The sequence below is a fragment of the Pseudophryne corroboree genome, chromosome 8, assembly GCF_028390025.1.
Source record: "Pseudophryne corroboree isolate aPseCor3 chromosome 8, aPseCor3.hap2, whole genome shotgun sequence".
Classification (NCBI taxonomy): domain Eukaryota; kingdom Metazoa; phylum Chordata; class Amphibia; order Anura; family Myobatrachidae; genus Pseudophryne; species Pseudophryne corroboree.
The window spans coordinates 78,487,598-78,510,207 of NC_086451.1; the positions used below are offsets into that span (position 1 = coordinate 78,487,598).

Consider the following 22,610-nt stretch of genomic DNA (forward strand, 5'->3'; position numbering starts at 1 on the left):
CGGTTTCGGGACCACAAACATGGTTGAGTAATGTCCCTCTCCTCGCTGGAGATGAGGAACTGTGACAATCACCTGTTGAATATACAATTTTTGGATTGCTGCCAACACTAGCTCCCTCTCTGACGGGGAAGCCGGCAGAGCAGACTTGAAAAACCGGCGAGGAGGCAAGTCTTCGAATTCCAGCCTGTATCCTTAAGAAACAATCTCTAATGCCCAGGGATCCACCTGCGAGTGAACCCAGACGTGGCTGAAAAACCGAAGACGAGCCCCCACTAGATCTGCCTCCCCCAGGGAAGCCCCAGCGTCATGCGGTGGACTTTGCAGACCCAGGGGAGGACTTCTGCTCTTGGGAACTAGCTGTGTGCAGCTTCTTCCCCTGCCTTTCCCTCTGGCAACAAAGGACGATCCCCGTACCTTTTTGTTTTTATTGGAACGAAAGGATTGCATTTGATAATGAGGTGCCTTTTTTGTATGCTGCGGGGGGACATAAGGTAAGAAATTCGACTTACCAGCCGTAGCAGTAGAGACAAGGTCCGAGAGGCCATCTCCAAACAACTCCTCCCCTTTGTAAGGCAAGGACTCCATATGCCACTTTGAATCGGCGTCTCCCGTCCACTGTCGGGTCCACAAGAGCCGCCTAGCAGAAATAGACATAGCATTTATTCTGGAGCTTAATAAACAAATGTCTCTCATCTCTCATATACAAGGCAGCATCTCTGATATGCTCTATGGTCATTTGAATGGCATCCCTATCTAAGGTGTCAATCTCCGTAGATAAGAAATCTGCCCATGCCACAACCGCACTACAAACCCAGGCCGACGCCATAGCCGGTCTAACAATAGTATCTGAATGAGTGTAAATGTGCTTCATGGTAATTTCCTGCCTTCAAATGAGGACGGAAAGGTGACTTCAGGCTTTTTCCCTTTATACATGTGTACCCTCGTGTCAGGGACAGGGGGTTCCTCAGTAATATGCAAAACCTCTAATGGCAATAATCATGTACCGAATACCTTTTGCCACACTCGGCTGTAATTTTGCATCTTCATAGTCGACACTAGAGTCAGTATCCATGTCGGTATCTGTGTCATCGATCTGGGATATGGTGCGCTTCTGAGACCCCGAAGGGCCTGGCACCACAGGGACAGGAATGGACTGGCTACCAACCTGATCCCTAGCTTCAGCCTTGTCTAACATTTTATGCAATAGATTGACATTTGCATTCAAGACATTCAGCATATCCACCCATTCCGGTGTCGGTGTTGCCGACGGCGACATGACATTCAAGCACTCCCCCTCCACATTAAGCGAGCCTTCCTCGTTAAACATGTCGACACACGCGTACCGACACACTTCACACACACAGGGAACCTCTTTTCTGAAGACCGTATCCCCTTCAAGGCCCTTTGGAGAGACAGAGAGAGAGTATGCCAGCACACACCCCAGCGCAATGACCCTGGAGACCAACACAAAATGTTTTTCCCCCAGCCGCGCTGTATAATGTTATCCGCCAATTATGTGCCCCCCCACCCCCTCTCTTTTAAACACCCCTTCACCGTGTGTAAGCAGGGGAGAGTCCGGGGAGCTTCCCCTCAGCGGTGCTGTGGAGAGAATATGGCGCTGGTGAGTGCTGAGGGAGAAGCCCCGCCCCCTCGGCGGCGGGCTTCTGTCCCGCTCAAACTTACTAAAATATGGCGGGGGCTCTTTTATATACATGTACAGTGCCCACCTGTACATGTATATTGTCTTTTGCCATAATAGAGGTGTTATATTGCTGCCCAGGGCGCCCTGCACCCTTACAGTGACCGGAGTATGTGAGGTGTATGGGAGCAATGACGCACAGCTGCAGTGCTGTGCGTTACCTCAGTGAAGCTGAAGGCTTCTGCCGCCTGACGTCTTCTGACTTCGGTTCTTCTGGCTCTGTGAGGAGAACGGCGGCGCGGCTCTGGGGGTGGACGCCCAGTAAGAACCTGTGTTCACCCCCTCTGGAGCTAATGGTGTCCAGTAGCCGAGGAAGCAGAGCCTATCTTAGACAAGAAGGTCTGCCCCTCTCTCCTCAGACCCTCGATGCAGGGAGCCTGTTGCCAGCAGTGCTCCCTGTAAAAAAGTAGAAAAAAAATCCAAACAAAAATGCTTCTAGGCAGAGAACTCAGGAGAGCTCTCTGCAGTACACCCATCCTGCTCTGGGCACAGTGTAAAACTGAGGTCTGGAGGAGGGGCATAGAGGGAGGAGCCAGTGCACACCCAGAGTCCAAAGCTTTCTTAAAGTGCCCTATCTCCTGCGGAGCCCGTCTAATCCCCATGGTCCTTAGAGTCCCAGCATCCTCAAGGACGTTAGAGAAAAGTAGTAAGCCCCGCGGGATTTGCTCTTAATATTAGTGCAGGGCTTAAATGTAGAGGCCAAAGCTGCCACTTTTTTAATAACCACCATTGTCTAAGGGTCCTTAATAAAAAAACATCCGGCAGAATGGAGTAGAGGGAACATTATACACCATGACACAAGCAACAGAAGACTGCATGTGACAGACTATTTACCAGGAGCAATCTGAATCTTGCATCCGGATTCCGTTTGAATTCGTGAAATCTGTTCCCCTCCCCGTCCGATTACTAAAAGCAGAAAAAGAAAATTGCTGAAGCTGGTTGCAACATATGATACAACACCGCAGAGTGTGATACGAAATGTAGCACAAACCAGGTTATTAAAAAAAAAAAAAAAAAGGGGGGGCACAGCGGACTTACTGAATCCCACCATCTTGTCAGGCACTTTAAACTCTTCTGTCATCACAGTCCTGAAGAAAACACAAAAATGCACAGTTTATTAAAGGAAGATGAAAAGACTGATCTAACCCATTCGGAACAATTACTAGTTTCCAAAAAATATTAAATGGACATTAGTCATAATTTTTTATTAAATGTTATCCTTTTAGGGTGAATTACACAGTGAAGATACTGTGCAACTTCTGTCATTGGGAAGTCATAGTTAAATGAAGCTATGACCGTACAAAAAATAAAAAAATAATATATGTTTCCCTTCCAGAATACACTACATCTGGATTTGGTACCACTTTAATCTAGAACACCATTTATATAGATTAGAAATATAATATATGTAGACCAGTCCAACACGCATCAGAAGGGAAGTTATTTCCCATCATTTGTTTTGGTTTTTTAAGAGAAGTTTATTTTTTTAAAAACTGTTACATCATCACTTATGGCCTCTCACTCTTACAGGGCCTTGCTGGGTGAAATGAACCCTGATTCATAAATCAAAATGTTATTGACCGTTCCCCATTTCTCCAAGTGCTAAACATTAGCTGTGCAAAATCCTCCTATTTGCCCCCTACGTCTCAATCCGCTGCCTGTCTCATAGTGGAGTACAGATGGCAGATCAATAAACAATTAGATTCTGATCAATAAATAATAAAACTGAGCCTACAGCTTACCTTTGATGTACTAGGGCCCCTAGCTGGTTGCCAACTGTGGTAGAGAAGGGAAAGTAAAAGACAAAAACAAGAAAGAAAAAGAAAAAAGTTATTTTAGAAAAGACCACTTGATTTTGCTATAAAATAATTCACTGTCCATCAGGAAAGGGAGGAGAGGAGGTGCAGACATTTAGACTGTGTGTCTGACATGAATGTAATATGAAATATGTCACAGAAAAGGGGGGGGGGGGGGGGGAGGCATTATGGAATAGACATTCTATAAATTGCACGGACCAGCTGGGAGAGAGCTGTGACATTGATCGCATGCTCTCATGCGGGGGGAATCGGGAAAACATACTGGTAGCCCCCCTCCTGTCCCATACTGCTTGGGAATATAAAACACACACAAAAAAAAAATCTTTAAATCCTTCCCACTGGCCACCAAATTAAACATGATGTAAAGATTAGGCAGATTGGTGTACACATTAATAATGGCCAACAGAGGATCTCAAGACATATGTCTGGTCTCATAAACGCAGATCAATAGCCAAAATAACAGGAACAAATTTTGCTCTCTATACATAAACGCGTCCGCTGGGAGTTAGTTTGGTTGGAGGGCTCCTGATCATCCGGATGCCCTGTTTATAGCGTGGTCTACTCAGAAAGGGATTTGCTGGGCAGCCACTATCTGCACTAGTATACAACCCAACAGGTGGTGTAGTTAGGAGTAACATACAGAAGACTATCAGAACGCAGAGTGTTCATGCCACCAAGCAAACACCTGCCGATCTATAGTACACTGGGCTAGTGTCTGTACTGTGTGATAGAAAGGGAGGAAACTCACACTGCTTTCCGTGTCTTTGCCATGTTACAGATGCAATACACAAACTACAGGTCTGCAGCAATACCTGCTCAGATACATTGCAAGAGGTTGTAAAAGGTACTGTAGTAGGTGCCGTCGCATGGTAGCTGGTCTGTGTCATAGAACAGGGAGCCGTCAGTCAAGTGAGGGTCTAACACTGCACTCTCCCTATTGGCTGGTATGCAACACTCAGGAACATCTTTCTGCAGCAGAGGTGTCTGCACTGTGCCTTTTGGGGTTGTGTGCGCACTCCAGTGACTTAAGAGCAGTGAGCGCTGCAAGGCTTCCCCATTTTTATTATTATGGGGTCATTGCTGGCAGTGGTGAATGGGTCTGGATAGCCACATCCATAGGAAACAGAAGCTAAATGAAGGTTTCTTATACACCTGCCTGATACAGAAAGGAAATGCCATTTGCTGCACATAGCTGTTATATGGCTGGACAGCTGCTGGCTTTGCTTCATCGCAGCACTGGCGTTATGTTCGAATGCAACAAGGGTGTCTTCTGTAAAGTTAGTACATTCTACCCATATTTACAGTAGGTGTCCTGGTTTTCACCCAAAGTCCAAAAACATAGCGGTAACTCCACAGCACAGAAACTAATTTTATGTGTAGAGCACGGACTGTAAGCCAGACTCGGCGGAATGAACACTGCAGTACATAAAGTCATAACACTATGTAAAATGACTCCCAATTATCTACTGTTTGAGGGGGAGAGAGGCGACCATAAGTCATGACGAGATCCCATCACCCACACAGTGGACGCAGTCACTTTGTGATTCAATCAAGCTACCAATTATGGAACATTTCCAATAATCCTAGTAATCTTCTAAACCAAACTGTTTTATTAAAACTACATGAAAGACAAAATACAATGGGTATAGAAGAACAAATCTCTCTCAATAACTTGTGTCGGGGGGGGGAATGTATCAAAGCAGTGAAAAGAGTGGAGAAGTTGCCTAATCAGCTTCTGTCATTTTATAGAATGTACTTGATAAATGCTACCTCAAAACTCATTCACTTGCTCTAGGCAACGTCCACTTTTTACTGCTTGATATATCTCCCCCACATTTTTATCCAATATAGAGGGCATGTTCTGTTGCATTACTATGGGGTCGATTCTATTCGGCAACTAATGAATAGCGCCGGGAATAAGCTCCCGACGCTATTCAATTCAGCAACTAATTACCTGCAATTGTCGGGAATTCTTCTCTCATCCCCGGGGGATGAGAAGAGAAACCCGACAAAAGTGCTGCCTCGCGGCCGGCGCGAGGCTGATTCTCTCGGGAATCAGCCTCGCGCCGGGGAGTTAAGTCGGAGAATGCCCGTTCTCCCGACAATTCAACCTGTTTTGTCGGCGAGAACGGGCCATCGCCGACGTAACTAGTTGCTGAATTGAATAGCGTCGGGAGCTAATTCCCGGCGCTATTCATTAGTTGCCGAATAGAATCGACCCCAATATGACAATGTTGTATACAGACAACACAATCACCCATGACAGGAATACTTATCACACAATATATACATTGAATAGAGCGGTTAGAATAGATTTCTATAGGCTTGGTGACAAAAGTGGACTTAACGGCAATCCAGAAGCAAACATGTAATGATATGGTAATATGGAAAGTACTTCTAATTCTACGTCCCCAGCACCCAACCAATGGTGCCATTTTCCAAGCAGGAGATAAGAATTGGGTTTGCATGAACATGCACATAAGTACCAGCTATTGTTAACTTAGCCATACAGGTTCAGAAGTCTAAGTTACTGGCATGGGGTTAGAACCAGAGGAGAGTCCATGGCTTAAACGAACAACACGGTGATATTGGCCATTTGGCGCCATACTGCAACACGTGTGGTCCCGGAATAAGCTGGATGCGCCACAGTGCAAGGATCTAAATCAGTTGGATAATTAAGGGGTCATGTCAAGAAATACAGATGGAATGCACCAGCTCTTTGCTGCGTTTGGAGTATTTCCATGGAGTATTTTGGAGTATTTTAGTGTCGAACTCCCAATTCCGACCAAAGGTACAGCCTCATCTGAAAGGCCCTGATGCTCAGACTAGTCCTGTGCACAGATCGGATTACGGATACAGGTTGAGTATCCCTTATCCAAAATACTTGGGACCGTATTTTGGAATAATGGCATACCATAATGAGATATCATGGTAATGGGACCCAAGTCTAAGCACAGAATGCATTTATGTTACATATACATCTTATACACACAGCCTGAAGATCATTTAATACAATATGTTTAATAACTTTTTGTATTAAACAAAGTTTGTGTACATTGAGCCATCAGAAAACAAAGGTTTCACTATCTCACACTCGCTCAAAAAATCCGTATTTTGGAATATTTGGGTATGGGATACTCAACCTGTACTATCAAATTTGTGAATTACTGCTATGATAATTATGAAAGACTACATCTATGAAAGGAATTTCATTTAGAAACCAACTAAAATGCTAAGATTCGATAGGACAAGTCAAGATGCAAAAAAGTTTACCATATTCAAACTATATTAAAATGTCCTTTATATGGAAATGTAATTTCCTTAGGATAGATGATAAATTACCAACAAACAACTTTATAACCAAAATCATAAAGCACATAATACACTAAGGGGGAGAGGTAGCAAGCCTTTTAAAGAGTAAAGTGCAGAGATTGCCCGTAGCAACAAGCTTATCATTTATATACTGTAGAATGTACTTTATAAATGAGAGCTAGAAGCAACTTCTCCACTTTTTAGAAGGCTTAATACAGATCCAGCTAAACCGGATTTGGGGCCAGATGTAATTGCTTGTGAGACGGCAGGAGCTCCAAGACTCACATCGTCTTGCAAACCATTACAACCATTACATAGTTGGTAAGCCGAGCATGTTCAGATGGCTCATTACCTTCACTGAACACATGTGGACAATCCTATTGGAGCAGGAATGTTCTACTGGCACCTTTATAGATCATTTGTGTACTGCACAAGATTAGTAAGATCCCAAATAACAACAACTGTAGCTGCCTCACTGGAGACTGTAGGTGCATACGCGTTTTCTAGGTGTGTGGTAGAAGCCATAAAAATGACTCTACGTGCCCATAATACTTTGTATGTCCAATGCACTTCCTATGAGATGCAGTGTAAAAATGATCTCTTTACAGAGGTTAAGCCCGCACCCACACATCAATGTGCCCAATGGCAGCAGTTTTTGTGAATTTCAGAAAAGCAGCGATGCAGACAGTGGACCCAAGATGAGATGAAGTGTTGTGCAATTGTTTTGCGTTAGGGACTGGAGACCTTCTTCAAACATTTCCAAGCAATGCTATGGAAGTCTATCTGGGCATGGACTATTATACACTATGTAGATAAAAGTGATTGGACATCCCTGCGCTAGTGAAATGGTGTGCTTTCGCAGCAGACGTGTGTTTGTGATGCTATAAAAACAGGTAGTGGGGCACTAATTAGATCACTGGCTAACGAAACGGCTTGTCGGAAGGTGCTGAGAGTTTGATTAGTGGATCATCGTAGGCTGCTCGATCGAGGTATGAGTGTGAGATGCATTGTTAGGAAGGTTCCTAAATACACTGTCCTTTGTCATTAATGCGTGGAAGATGAGCGGCCACTGCAGGAATGCACCTCACCCCAGAAGACCCCCGAAACGGCAACCCAGGAACCGGTGAGTGCTAACTAGGGAACTGTGAAGGAACAGGGTTCATTCCATGCATACCATTGCACAAAAGTTCCAAATGACCACTAATGTGCCTGTTTCGGCAAGAACACTTCGTAGGGAGGCCCATGTACTTGGATATTATGGGCGAGCAGCTGATCATAGACCTCTAATCACAAAGAATGCATCCCAGTGATTAGGATGGCGTAAAGAGGAAAAACTGGACAGTGGAACAATGGCGGCGAGTGTTATGGAATGATGAATCCCATATTACACTTTTCAGATCAGATGGACGTGCTTGGGTTTGCAGATTGTCAGGAGAACGTCTGATGCCTACATACAATGCCTACAGTAAAGCATGGAGGTGGTGGCGTAATGCTGTGGGGCTGGTTTGGCATGGGTCTAGTTAATGTGACCATGCATTTTAACTCTGAGAACTACAGAGATGTTCTCGATTGCTCTGCGCTCCCTACATTGTGGCAGTTCTGTGGAAACGACAAATGTTTTTATTAGGACGACAATGACACCTGCCATGTTTCCGGGGCAACGCTGGACTGGTATACAGAAAATGTGGTAACCTGGATGAACTGACAGCTCAGAGTCCAGATCTTAAACCCATCGAAAACCTTTGGGGTGAATTGGAGCAACTGATGCATTCTAGGCCGACTCAACCTTCTTCAGTGTCACTGCACTTACGGCGGAATGGCAAAACATACCGCCTGCTGTTGTCCGGGAACTTGTGGATAGTTTGCCAAGGAGGCTGTCTGCAGTAATCACTGCACGAGAGTGACCTACAAAGCACAGGGGTCAATAAAATCTTGTTGATGTATTTGCTTTCAGTCTCCAATCACTTCTGTCCTCATAGTGCATATACACAAGTCTGAGTAAATACAAAAAGATGTCTCCTCAAAGCTTTGCATCAAATAAAAAAAAACAAAAAAACAAGACAAAAAGATAAACTTTCAACTTGCCACATTCTGCACATCTATTTACCAGTATAACCATGAAGGGGAAAGACCTCCTGCACCCCCCACCCCCAGCATGCCATGTGTTCCACAGAAGTAGGCTTTAAGTACACGGCTAATCAGAACTACTATAATATACTGCAATTTGACATGGAATAAAATTAAGGTACTTGAGGCAAAAGTTTGGCCAAAAATATGGGGCCATAAATGCATATCATCATGTAGTGCTAGCACCACCATAGCAGAGACACTGAAGTGGCTGGTGACTTAAACATATCTTTGAGAGTACATATAATGGAAACCTCTGCATTTCTACTTTCAAATAGGATATAAATGTAATTTATATACAGTACTTGTCAATTATAGTGTGCTGGGGGATCTTTTTTTTCTTGTCTAGATTACCCCCCACCCCCACAGGACTACAATTCATTTAAGCAACTTGACATTTTTGAGTATTACGGTTCTGAGCGGCTTGCATGGTCCCCATAGTGCCATTATGAGGTTCTTGGGGTGCCTCCAGGTGAGTTAGCTCTCAATTTAGAAATATATAAAAATGTATGTACTATCATAATGTAGCAACAGCAACAATGTATGACCCAAAGTGGGTACTATTAACACGTAGTGTAAGGACCACTATATCAGAGACACCATGACGTGGCTTAAACATATCTTTGCAAATATATGTAACGGAGATCTCTACATTACTCCTATCATATAGGATCTGAATCTCATTTATAGTGTGCTGGGGGAATTCTGTGGCGGGTTTATAAATTTAGCTATCAGTAATGGATTCTCTTAACAACCACATTGCATTAGCAGGGTAAACAGGCAGTTTCTGAGGAGCGTATCTGGTTACGGTGTGTCACACTACTGCAGAGGACTCAATGCCCACTCCCACTCTGAATAAAGTAGAAGTGAAGCAGTGGGTGAATCTCAGTTATTCTTATCCGACAAACGTCTCTGATGAAGGCTAAACAATGGTTTATAAAGCAACTTATGGCAAACATTTAACACCCACAATCATTTTCCTAAGACCATGTCATTTCAAATAAACACAAGTTAGTTTTCATAAAATGATTCAATTAAAGCCACACAAGCCCTACATTTGTCTATAGTTGTATTTACAGAACACAAACTACAATAATATCATGCTACAGTACTTTACCTACCAATTACTTGACTCGCATGCAGACCTTAACATGCAATAAAGAGCCATGGCTAACTACACTTTCCCATAATTCCTGTATCCCCGTCCCAAACGTTCCTGTCATTGTAATCCATGTGCTATAATCTTTGCAAGCATAACAGCTAGGGAAATGGGTCTTGCCAGCTCTGGGATGCAGCCATTTCCAGGCAGACGTATTGGGGTTGATTCAACTCTGCGCAATGTGCCATTCCAGAACACAGGTTGCGACCAACAACATTGCCAATTGTGCCTCGCGCCCCATAGAGGCACGTAGGAAAACTGGCTGTGTTGGGCTACTGTATTATATGGCAATGTGTGTATCCACACATCACACTGAGCTGAGTTAGACCCCACAATGACGGAGCAGGCACAAAACCTCTACATTTGCTTGCAGGCCAAACAGATACCTAATTATAGTATAACCCTTCCCCTGCATTATACACAATTGAAGAGAGACATATTGTGAGGTTAGAATGCAACTGAAAGACAGAAAGACATAGAAGGACATGTAGTACCGAAACATGGGACGTCATCTTGGCAAGACATGCAAAGGCTTGGAACAGAACAGAATAAAAGTTTATGCTTAAAACAGGACCCATTAACTTATAGTAGAAGCCTTATATAACTAGAGCTACTCATAACATTGGTGGGCTCATAACACTGCAGATAAAGGGTCCCCCCCCCCCCCCCCTCAAGATACATATTATAGCATCCAGAGTGGGAAAGCAACCCTTAGATGCTGCATGAGTGGGCAAGGGTATAAAAGCCTTACCCACTCCTGCAACATCTAAGTGTCCCGTGTGGGGCACCAGGCACGGCTGCAGAGGTTACCAGGCAAGAACACATTTGCCTACTATACCTTGCATATGAGGCTACAAGAGTCTGAAGCCAGGGCGAACAGACCAGTGTTTTCCAAAACGGGTTCTCAAGCGCAGCTCATGTTTTCAGGATGCCTTTAACCGTGCACAGGTGTCTTAGGGGTAAATTTACTAAAGCTTCTAAAATTGGTGGTGATCTTGCCCATAGCAACCAATCAGATGCTATCAACTGGTTGCTATTGGCAACATCCCCAATTCTGATTTAGAAGCTTTAGCAAATATACCCCCGAGTCTACACGGCTGGGTCAGCAATTATCCTTTCCGGTCTCCTTAGTCAGAAGTTCTGGTAACATTAGGTGTTGGGAGGGGGGTAAGCCCCAGATTATAGAAACATTTTCCATGTGCGTGTGTGTGTTTGTGGGGGGGAGGAAGACAGCCGTGCAGGGGCAAATAGGAGTTGAGGTGCAGGAACAGATTAGGTGAAAAGTAACAAACACTAGGCTACTGCATATTATATAGCTGCAGTCTAACAATGGTAAATGACGTACTTTATGTGAGAGACCCCTATAATGAATCAGACATGCAGTCAGTCCCTTAGCAGACCAGCGCTGATACTCCAGTGCACAGCAAGTGCAACTACAATATCACATAGGTGAGGTTCTGGGATCACAGGCACGTGGGAATGTTATTAGTAGCTCTTGAATATAAAACAACTTTAACAATAACAACTACAACCCATGTCGTACCTCCCGGAAATGTGCCTCGCCAAACATGTTTGCTAATGAGATATAGAAGATCTTCATCCGCCACATGCAAAAAACAAGAAGGTGTAAGTGCAAGGAGGGGGAGTGAAGAATAATCCGGTCATAAAAACGGGCTGGGGTCTGTTCCTTTGTAGCTCCAGACAGTGCTGCAACATGCAGAGAGTTCAGACAGCAGACAGACAACCTGCGCAGGCCAGGAGGGGGCTACTTACGATCATTCACAGGTGCCAGTTTTTTACAATCCGGCTGTTCTGTCACACAGAGAAGAGACGGAGGGGGAAGAAAAGAAGGAACACACAGGACTCTTATTGAAAGATAAATTAGTGAGGCATGCAAAAAGCACTACAGGTAATAAGAAAGTCAGGTTAGGGTGTTTATGGTGGAGATCACAAATGAAACCAGTAGAGCAAATATCCCTCTCTCATTGGTTGAAAGTAAAAACACTCCCCAGTGGTTTGAATTTCGCTGCGGCCTAAAAAAGCACCTAGGGGGTAATTCAAACCTGATCGCTGGGCGATTTTTGCAGCCCTGCGATCAGATAGTTGCCGCCTACAAGGGGAGTGTATTTTTCAGCTGTGCAAGTGTGCGATCACGTGTGTAGCAGAGCTGCAAAAACTGATTTTGTGCAGTCTCTGCGCAGCCCAGGACTTAATCAGCCCCTGCAAAAACATCAGCCTGTTCAGGACTGGATTTGACGTCAGACACCCTCCCTGCAAACGCCTGCGTTTTTTCCAAACACTCCTTGAAAACAGTCAGTTGACACCCACAAACGCCTTCTTCCTGTCAAAGCTCCTTGAGAACAGATCTGTCGCATAAACCCGCGATCCGCTTTGCAGCCATCCATCGCGACTGCGCATTGTGGTGCATACGCATGCGCAGTTTGGATCCGATCGCCCGCTGTGTGAAAACGCACAGCAGCAATCAGGTCTAAATTACCCCCCAAAACTGTACAGGGAACCAGCATTCATGAGAATGCAGCCTTTCAATGCAAGAGAAACCAGTGACATTAATAAAGCATGATGTCAATAACAAGTATTCAGAGCTATCTGTATGCTGCACTCTATTGGTTCACAACACAAAACCGCTGCCTGCACTGTGTGCAAATGAGGGATGCACTACAGCTCCCAGCTAGATAGGATGATTGCTTTGGTATAGAAGTAATGAGTAAAGTTTACAACAACAATATATTATATATACACAGACACAACGATTTGTTGCTTGAATAAGTATAACCAATTTAGTACATATAAAGACGTGTGTGTGTGTGTATGTGTGTATGTGTGTGTGTGTGTATATATATATATATATATATATATATATATATATATCAGCCGATATTAAGTATTGTCGCAGCACGTTAAGCCACTAAAATGAGCGGCACGGTGACCCTAACCATCCACAGGATCATTGTCAGGCATGTTGGGAAATGCTCTGTGCTTGCCGTCACTACATACGCAGTACTGGCTCGCAGTGACGCTGCCGCTCAATCAGAATGGCTGTCTCTAGTCCAATCTGGTCACATAAAAGGTCTCGATGAATGACGATCCTGTCACTCTCTGCTTTAGGTCCGGCTGCAAGATTACCCCATGCGTGCTCAGCTTTATTCTAAACCGCAACCTTTGCTGACATATAGTGGCTGTCATTAGGATCCTGCTTAAAAAGTAGAGTGGTGAGCAGCCATGTACATTTAATTTGCTTCAAATGACTTCTGTAACATGGCTGTGACACACAAACATAGCAGCGTATACATATGACCTGAGTCAGCGGCACAGACTTTCTCTGAGGTGACATGCGTGAGCGCTAACGAGTTTGTCTCGGTTCATCTCTAACAGCTAGAGAACAAGACCCACTGACTGTACCTGTACTGAGTGCAAAATGACCCAGGGCGAGGAGACCATGAGCAAGCAGCACCAGAAACACACACAGAATGGCGGCATCTCAGATATTCTCCAGCCATTCTGTAACCACAAAAGCAGCAGCTAGCACACTGCAGAGCAAGTTGAAGGTCCTTCAGCCTCGCCAAGGCCTCATTTGGAAGATAGTGAGATTTGCAGAGCAATCACTTTGCTTCTGATAAACGTCTTATTTATATTACAAGTACCAGCTGTTTGGTAGACACATGCACCCGCCGGGCTCAGGCCTCAGAGCTGCATGAGACTTTCCTGCTGCCACACGGCTGTGTAAACCCACAGCTCAAAAAAAATTAAAAAAATCTGCATAAAAATATAATAGGATCGAATGACAGAGCAGATGTTATTTATACACACTGCAAGCCGCAGGCAGGGGCCAAAAGGTGAGTAAACAGCAGCACAGGCACACAGTGTGACGGAAATGCTTCAAACTCATCCGAGGCAGGAAACCTGTAGCTACACACCAGCCTAGCTCATCGCTGGCTCTCCAGCTGTTTCACTACAGCCTATGGTTGGCAGGCCATACTTTGCCTTGTGGTTCAAGATTGCCCTATTATCGCTCATTTGCAAGGTGTCACGGAGCTCCAAGGTGTCGGGCAGGCACAGAGCTCCGGAGCGTTAGACAGCAGGGAAGAAAACAGCATACATAAAACAGGACGACACAGGTAGACAATAAAAAAAAAAAAAAACAAACAAAAAAAAAAAAAAAAAACAGAAAGAGCCCTGTTCACAAAGAGCTTACATTCTAATAGTATACGGACACAGCCGAAACAAAGAGGAGAGACTGTGGCTCAGCTAGGAACTTAGGGACAGTTGTGAGGGTACATTGTTGTGGGCTGTACAGTTTATAGTATAAACGACTTGTGTCTGCATGTTCTCTTTATTACATATCATTAAAAAGAACTGTCCTGTTTAGTGATGTTTGGGAAAAGGAGGAGTACATACTAAGACATCTGGACCGGGAGAAGGTACAAACATGTAACTCTGCCCAAACACAAAAATATTCCACAATAAACTGCTGTGTTTTGTCCCTCACCACAATAGCAGCTTGTAGAATTAGCCCCATCCAGCTGTTCCAAGTTACATCCCATAATCCTTTGAGAACCACTGACCATAGTTACAGCTAGCAAGCTTACTTAGTGTCTCTGCGCACACCAGCAAATGCACATAAACTACCAAATGCATGCAAGTGCCTAGTTGTCTGTGCACAGCCATTTTGTTGGCTTTCAAGTTCCTAGGAACACCACCGAGGCAAGTGACGCAAAGTGCTTGGAGCACGGACATTAAACTCTGGCTGTATGTGATTTCATTATTACTCACCAAACCACTATGTAGGGAAATGGAGAACAGGACATCTCTCGGCATTGGCTTTATCTGCACTTATGCCTAAAATCAGGAATGATATCCTTTAAAGCAAAAACTGTTGGGGGGCGGGCCACACACAAAGTAGTTTGGGCCCTGTCACACGAAGGGTATTGGTCGTTGGGTTGACTCAACTTAGGTCGACAGTCGTTGGGTCGACATGCATTAGGCCGAACATGGAAGGTCGACATGTACTAGGTCGACATGGGTTTTTGGACTTTTTTTCATGTTGTTTTCTTCATAAAAGTGAGGGGGAACCCCAATTAGTGCACAGTGTCCTCTCACTTGGCTTACGTCAAGGTGCCTCGCTGCGCTCGGCACAGGTTACCGTTCCCAATTGTAGTCCACATGGATCGTCAAGTATGAAAAAGTCCAAACAATGAAAAAGAAAAAAAAATTGGTGAAAAACTCTGGTCGACCTAGTACATGTCAACCTATTGACCATGTCGACCTATTGACCATGTCGACCTTGAGTGGTCGACCTAACGACCGTATCCTCACACGAACAGGTCATTTGGGGGCAATGAATTCATACACCACACTCCTGCAGCAAGTAATTCCATATTTTGCCATGCATACCTTCTAGATATTTGTCTAATCTCTCAAGGCAAACATCACGACTTGCCATGGTTTTATTAGCAGAAGAGTCCCACCCATACAAGTAGATTACCTGGTCTATCTCCATGTTGGAAGAAATCCATTCATAATTTAATAAAAAGCGAAAAAACAATCAATTCGTTGAATTTAAAAAAATAAAATAAAAAATAAAAAAGTATAAAATATTAGTAAATACTGACAATTAAAATTAAAGAAGGCATATGCGACAATTAAACAGCTCCAATTTTTTTTTAAAGAAATAGCTCATACCTAACTGAAAGTTACTGCAACGTATGTGGGAAGCATCAATGGCACAATAATGTAGGATTTACTGCATGATAACACAGGCTAACAGCAACAGAAAATAAGATTTTAAACCTACCGGTAAATCTTTTTCTCCTAGTCCGTAGAGGATGCTGGGGACTCCGTAAGGACCATGGGGTATAGACGGACTCTGCAGGAGACATGGGCACTCTAAAGACTTTAGATGGGTGTGCACTGGCTCCTCCCTCTATGCCCCTCCTCCAGACCTCAGTTAGAGAAACTGTGCCCAGAGGAGACGGATAGTACGAGGAAAGGATTTTTGTTAATCTAAGGGCAAGATTCATACCAGCCCACACCATCCACACCGTATAACCTGGAATATACGCAACCAGTTAACAGTATGAACAAAACAGCATCAGCCAAGACTGACCTTAACTGTAACATAACCCTTATGTAAGCAACAACTATATACAAGCCTTGCAGAAATATTTCCGCACTGGGACGGGCGCCCAGCATCCGCTACGGACTAGGAGAAAAAGATTTACCGGTAGGTTTAAAATCTTATTTTCTCTTACGTCCTAGAGGATGCTGGGGACTCCGTAAGGACCATGGGGATTATACCAAAGCTCCAGACCGGGCGGGAGAGTGCGGATGACTCTGCAGCACCGATTGAGCAAACAGGAGGTCCTCATCAGCCAGGGTATCAAACTTGTAGAATTTAGCAAAAGTGTTTGAACCCGACCAAGTAGCCGCTCGGCAAAGTTGCAATGCCGAGACACCTCGGGCGGCCGCCCAAGAAGAGCCCACCTTCCTAGTGGAATGGGCCTTTACCGAATTTGGTACCGTCAATCCAGCCGTAGAATGAGCCTGCTGAATCGTGTTACAGATCCAGCGATCAATAGTCTGCTTAGAAGCAGGAGCGCCAACTTTGTTGGCCGCATACAGGACAAACAGTGCCTCTGTTTTCCGAACTCGAGCCGTCCTGGCTACATAAATTTTCAAGGCCCTGACTACATCAAGGGACTTGGAATCCTCCAAGTCCCCCGTAGCCACAGGCACCACAATACGTTGGTTCATATGAAATGACGAAACCACCTTAGGCAAAAATTGAGGAAGAGTTCTCAACTCTGCTCGAACCACATGGAAAATCAGAGAGGGGCTCTTGTGAGACAAAGCCGCCAATTCGGACACCCGCCTTGCAGATGCCAAGGCCAGCAACATGACCACTTTCCAAGTGAGAAATTGGTATGCCGCGAAGAAGATTCACCGCTTGTCGTAGGCCCTCAATTCCAGTACGTTGATGTGTAGACAAGCCTCCTGGCTTGACCATAGTCCCTGAAAATTTCTTCCTTGTGTGACTGCTCCCCACCCTCGGAGGCTCGCTTCTGTGGTCACCAGAACCCAGTCTTGAATGCCGAACCTGCGACCCTCGAGAAGGTGAGTACTCTGCAGCCACCACAGGAGGGACACCCTGGCCCTGGGGGACAGGCTTATTTTCTGATGTATTTGTAGATGGGACCCCGACCACTTGTCCAGAAGGTCCCACTGAAACGTCCTCGCATGGAACCTGCCGAATGCGATGGCCTCGTAGGTCGCCACAATTTTTCCCAGTACACGAGTGCATTGATGGACTGACACTCTTTTTGGTTTTAGCAGGTCCCTGACCATGTTCTGGAGTTCCTGGGCTTTTTCCCTTGGGAGAAAAACCCTCTTCTGTTCCGTGTCCAGAATCATGCCTAAGAAAGATAGCCGAGTCGTTGGAATCAACTGTGACTTTGGTAGATTTAGAATCTAGCCATGCTGCTGCAGCACTCTCAGGGAGAGCGACACGCTTTTCAGCAACTGATCTCTCGATCTCGCTTTTATCAGGAGATCGTCCAAGTACGGGATAATTGTGACTCCCTTCCTGCGCAGGAGCACCATCATTTCCGCCATTACCTTGGTGAAAATCCTCGGGGCCGTGGAAAGCCCAAACGGCAACGTCTGAAACTGGTAATGACAGTCCTGTACGCCTGATGAGGGGGATATATGGGGACATGAAGGTATGCATCCTTTATGTCTAGAGACACCATAAAATCCCCCCCTTCCAGGCTGGAGATAACTGCCCGGAGCGATTCCATCTTGAATTTGAACTTTTTCAAGTACAGGTTTAGGGATTTTAGATTCAGAATGGGTCTGACCGAGCCATTCGGTTTCGGGACCACAAACAGAGTTAAATAGTACCCCTTCCCCGACTAGGGGAACTTTGATAACCACTTGCTGTTAACACAGTTTTTAAATTGCAGCTAAAACTAATTTCCCTCTCTGGGGGAGAAGCTGGTAAAGCCGATTTGAAAAATCGGCGAGGAGGCACCTCTTCGAATTCCAGCTTGTAGCCTTGGGATACAATTTCCATCGCCCAAGGATCCACGTCTCACAGAACCCAGACGTGGCTGAAGAGTCGAAGACGTGCCCCCATCGGCGCGGACTCCGGCAGCAGAGCCCCAGCGTCATGCGGTGGATTTAGTAGAAGCCGGGGAGGACTTCTGCTCCTGGGAACTAGCCGTAGCAGGCATTCTTTTCCCTCTACACCTTTACCTCTGGCGAGGAAGGAAGAGCCCCGACCTATTCTGGACTTATGCGACCGAAAGGACTGCATCTGATATTGTGGTGTTTTCTTTTGCTGTGGGGGAACATAAGGTAAAAAAGTAGATTTACCCGCGGTAGCTGTGGAAACCAGGTCCGCGAGACCCTCACCCTTGTAAGGCAAAACTTCCATATGTCTCTTTGAGTCGGCATCACCCGTCCATTGGCAGGTCCACAGGGCTCGCCTAGAAGAAATTGCCATGGCGTTGGCTCTTGAACCTAACAGCCCGTCGTCTCTCGCAGTGTCTCTCATATATAAGGCTGCGTCTTTAATGTGACCCAAGGTCAATAAAATGCTATCCCTATCTAGGGTATCAATGTCAGATGACAAGTTATCTGCCCATGCTGCTACTGCGCAGCATACCCAAGCCGACGCTATTGCCAGTCTGAGCAAGGCATCCGTATGTGCATAAATTGATTTTAAGGTAGTTTCCTGTCTGCGATCAGCAGGATCCTTGAGGGCTGCCGTGTCTGGAGACGGCAGCGCCACCTTTTTGGACAAGCGCGTCAAAGCCTTGTCCACCCTGGGCGAGGATTCCCACCGTAACCTGTCCTGTGCGGGGAAAGGATACGCCATAAGAATTCTCTTGGGAATCTGCAGTTTCTTGTCTGGAGTTTTCCAAGCCTTACCAAATAACGCGTTCAGCTCATGAGATGGGGGAAAGGTTACCTTAGGCTTCTTTTCCTTAAACATGCATACCCTCGTGTCAGGTACAGAGGGGTCATCTGTGATATGCAAAACATCTTTTATTGCAATAATCATATAATGAATACTTTTGGACACCCTTGGGTGTAATCTTGCATCATCGTAGTCGACACTGGAGTCAGAATCCGTGTCGGTATCAGTGTCTGCTACTTGGGACAGGGGACGTTTCTGAGACCCTGGAGGGTCCTGTGATACAGCCAAAGCCATGGATTGACTCCCTGTTTTTTCTCTGGACTCCGCTTTGTCCATTCTCTTATGTAATAAAGACACATTTGCATTTAAAACATTCCACATATCCAACCAATCAGTATATATATATATATATATAAAAAAAAAAAAAAAGAGAAAGAAAGAGAGAGAGAGAGAGAGAGAGAGAGAGAGAGAGAGAGAGAGAGAGAGAGAGAGAGAGAGAGAGAGAGAGAGAGAGAGAGAGAGAGAGAGAGAGAGAGAGAGTCCCCCAATAAGGCCTTTTGGAGAAACAGAGAGAGAGTATGCCTGCACACACCCAGCGCCACCGGACACTGCAATAATATCCCAGCCAGTACAGCGCTTTTATATACATATACTCACTGCGCCAAATAAATGTGCCCCCCCCCCCCCCCCCTCTTTTTTGCCTTCTGTACATGTGTTCAGCAGGGGAGAGTCCGGGGAGCCAGCTTCCCTGCAGCGTGCTGTGGAGAAAATGGCGCTGGTTAGTGCTGAGGGATCAAGCTCCGCCCCCTCAACGGCGGGCTTCGGTCCCGCTCAAATCCTTATACTGGCGGGTTTTTTGCAATATACAGCCTCCGCAGTATATATCTATGCCAGTTCCCTAGAGGTTTCATAATTGCTGCCCAGGGCGCCCCCCCCCCCTGCGCCCTGCACCCATACAGTGCCACCAGTGTGTGTGTAAATGCGGGAGCAATGGCATGCAGCGTTACCTCATTGAAGATCTGAAGTCTTCAGCCGCCTTTGAAGTCTTCTTTCTTCTCATACTCACCCGGCTTCTATCTTCCGGCTCTGTGAGGACGACGGCGGCGCGGCTCCGGGACGAATGGCGAGGGTGAGACCTGCGTTCCGACCCACTGGAGCTAATGATGTCCAGTAGCCTAAGAAGCAGAGCCTATCATTTAAGTAGGTCTGCTTCTCTCTCCTCAGTCCCACGATGCAGGGAGCCTGTTGCCAGCAGTGCTCCCTGAAAATAAAAAACCTAACAAAAGACTTTCAGAGAAACTCAGTAGAGCTCCCCTGCAGTGCACCCAGTCTCCTCTGGGCACAGGATCCAACTGAGGTCTGGAGGAGGGGCATAGAGGGAGGAGCCAGTGCACACCCATCTAAAGTCTTTAGAGTGCCCATGTCTCCTGCGGAGCCCGTCTATATCCCATGGTCCTTACGGAGTCCCCAGCATCCTCTAGGACGTAAGAGAAATTTATTTATCAATTATTTATATAGCGCACACATATTCCGCATCGCTTTCCAGAGAATATTTTTTGGCCATTCAGATGAGTCCCTGCCCCAGTGGAGCTTACCATCTATTTTCCCTACCACAGGTACACGCACACATTAACGCTAGGGTTAATTTTGTTGGGATCCAATTAACCTACGAGTATATTTTTGGATTGCGGAAGGAAACCAGAGTACCCGGAGGAAACCCACGCAAGTACGGAGAGAATAAGGAGATTTATAGTAAGACTTAACATGGTTTAATCTCTTTCTGCGAGGTACACTGGATTCCACAGGGAAAAACATTGGGGTGTAGAGCTGGATCTTGATCCAAGGCACCAACAGGCTAAAGCTTTGACTGTTCCCAGGATGCACTGCACCACCTCCTCTATATCCCCACCTCTAGGCGCTGGAGTTCAGTTTTGTTAACCAGTCCAATGCAGTAGCAGGTAAAAGAGGCGATAGTAGTTAGCCACATAGAACCACATTCTTACGACAGGAGAAGGTACCAGCGGCTAATGCCATACAAAAACAAGGAAGCTAAGTGCATCAGGGTGGGCACCCTGTGGAATCCAGTGTACCTCGCAGAAAGACTTAACCATGGTAAGTCTTACCATAAATCTCCTTTTCTGCAGCGGTGTACACTGGTATTCCACGGAGAACAACATCGGGGATGTCCTAAAGCAGTTCCTCATGGGAGGGGACGCACTGTAGCGGGTACAAGAACCCGGCGTCTAAAGGAAGCATCCTGCAAGGCGGAAGTATCAAAGGCATAGAACCTAATGAACGTGTTCACTGAGGACAATGTAGCCGCCTTGCACAATTGTTCTAGGGACGCGCCACGGCAGGCCGTCTAAGAAGGTCCAACAGACCGAGTAGAATGGGCTTTAATAGCAGCAGGAGCTGGAAGACCAGCCTGTGCATAAGCTTGTGCAATCACCATTCTAATCCATCTGGCCAAGGTCTGCTTATTCGCAGGCCAGCCACGCTTGTGAAAACCAAAAAGTACAAAGAGAGAATCGGATCTCCTAAGAGAGGCTGTTCTCTTCACATAGATACGGAGAGCCTGAACCACATCCAAAGACCGCTCTTTGGGGGACAACCCAGGAAAGATAAAGGCCGGAACCACAATCTCTTGGTTAAGGTGAAAAGACGACACCACCTTAGGAAGATAACCAGGGCGAGTTCCAAGAACCGCACGGTCGCGGTGAAAAATCAGAAAGGGTGAGAGACAGGATAAGGCACCCAAGTCTGAAACCAGTCTAGCAGGGGCAATAGCCAGCAAACGTAAGCCATTTAAGGTCCACAGACTCAAGAGGTTCAAATGGAGACTCTTGTAGGGCATTCAGAACGGACAAATTCCAAGGAGCCACAGGAAGGACATAGGGAGGCTGAATCCATAAAACACCCTGAGTGAAAGTATGAACGTCAGGCAGAGACGCAATTTTTCTCTGAAACCACACCGACCAGGCTGAAATATGAAATTTGAGGGAGGCCAGACGAAGGCCTAAGTCCAGGCCCTGTTGCAGAAAAGCCAAAAGTTTGGCAGTACTGAACTTGTATTCCTCATAATTCTTAGCCACACACCAGGTGAAGTAAGAATTCCAGACCCTATAATAAATCCAAGCCGAAGCTGGTTTACGGGCTTTCAACATAGTTTGATATACTCCCTCAGAAAATCCTTTGGCCCTCAGGAGTGAAGCTTCAAGAGCCACGCCGTCAATGCCAGTCAGGCCAAATCCTGGTAGACACAAGGGCACTGAACGAGGAGGTCTGGGCGTTGCGGAAGTAGAAGAGGACGCTCTATCGAGAGACCCTGCAGGTCGGAGAACCAATGCAGTCTGGGCCACGCTGGAGTGATTAGAAGTAGTATTCCTCCTTCTTGCTTGAACTTCCTTATTACCCTGGGCAGGGGTGACACCGGAGGGAACACGTACGGCAGCCGAAAGTTCCATGGAATTGCCAGTGCGTCCACGAACGCTGCTTGAGGATTCCTTCTCCTTGCTCCGAAGACCGGAACCTTGTGATTGTGTCGAGACGCCATCAGGT

General features: G+C 45.8%; 1 protein-coding gene across 2 annotated transcripts in view; it reads right to left on the minus strand.

Moving 5' to 3' along the window:
- The window catches only part of FUBP3 (far upstream element binding protein 3), a 116,684-nt gene that overhangs the window by 55,489 nt on the left and 38,585 nt on the right, over positions 1–22,610 (minus strand). Inside the window, exons 3-6 of one of the 2 annotated variants that reach the window (XM_063936713.1) lie at positions 11,888–11,926; positions 3,442–3,475; positions 2,738–2,787; positions 2,534–2,605 (exon numbers count right to left, since the gene is read on the minus strand). In XM_063936713.1, the coding sequence (XP_063792783.1) occupies positions 2,534–2,605; positions 2,738–2,787; positions 3,442–3,475; positions 11,888–11,926 (195 nt within the window). The remainder of the gene's footprint in view (positions 1–2,533; positions 2,606–2,737; positions 2,788–3,441; positions 3,476–11,887; positions 11,927–22,610) is intronic. The other variant, XM_063936714.1, reaches the window with a different exon arrangement.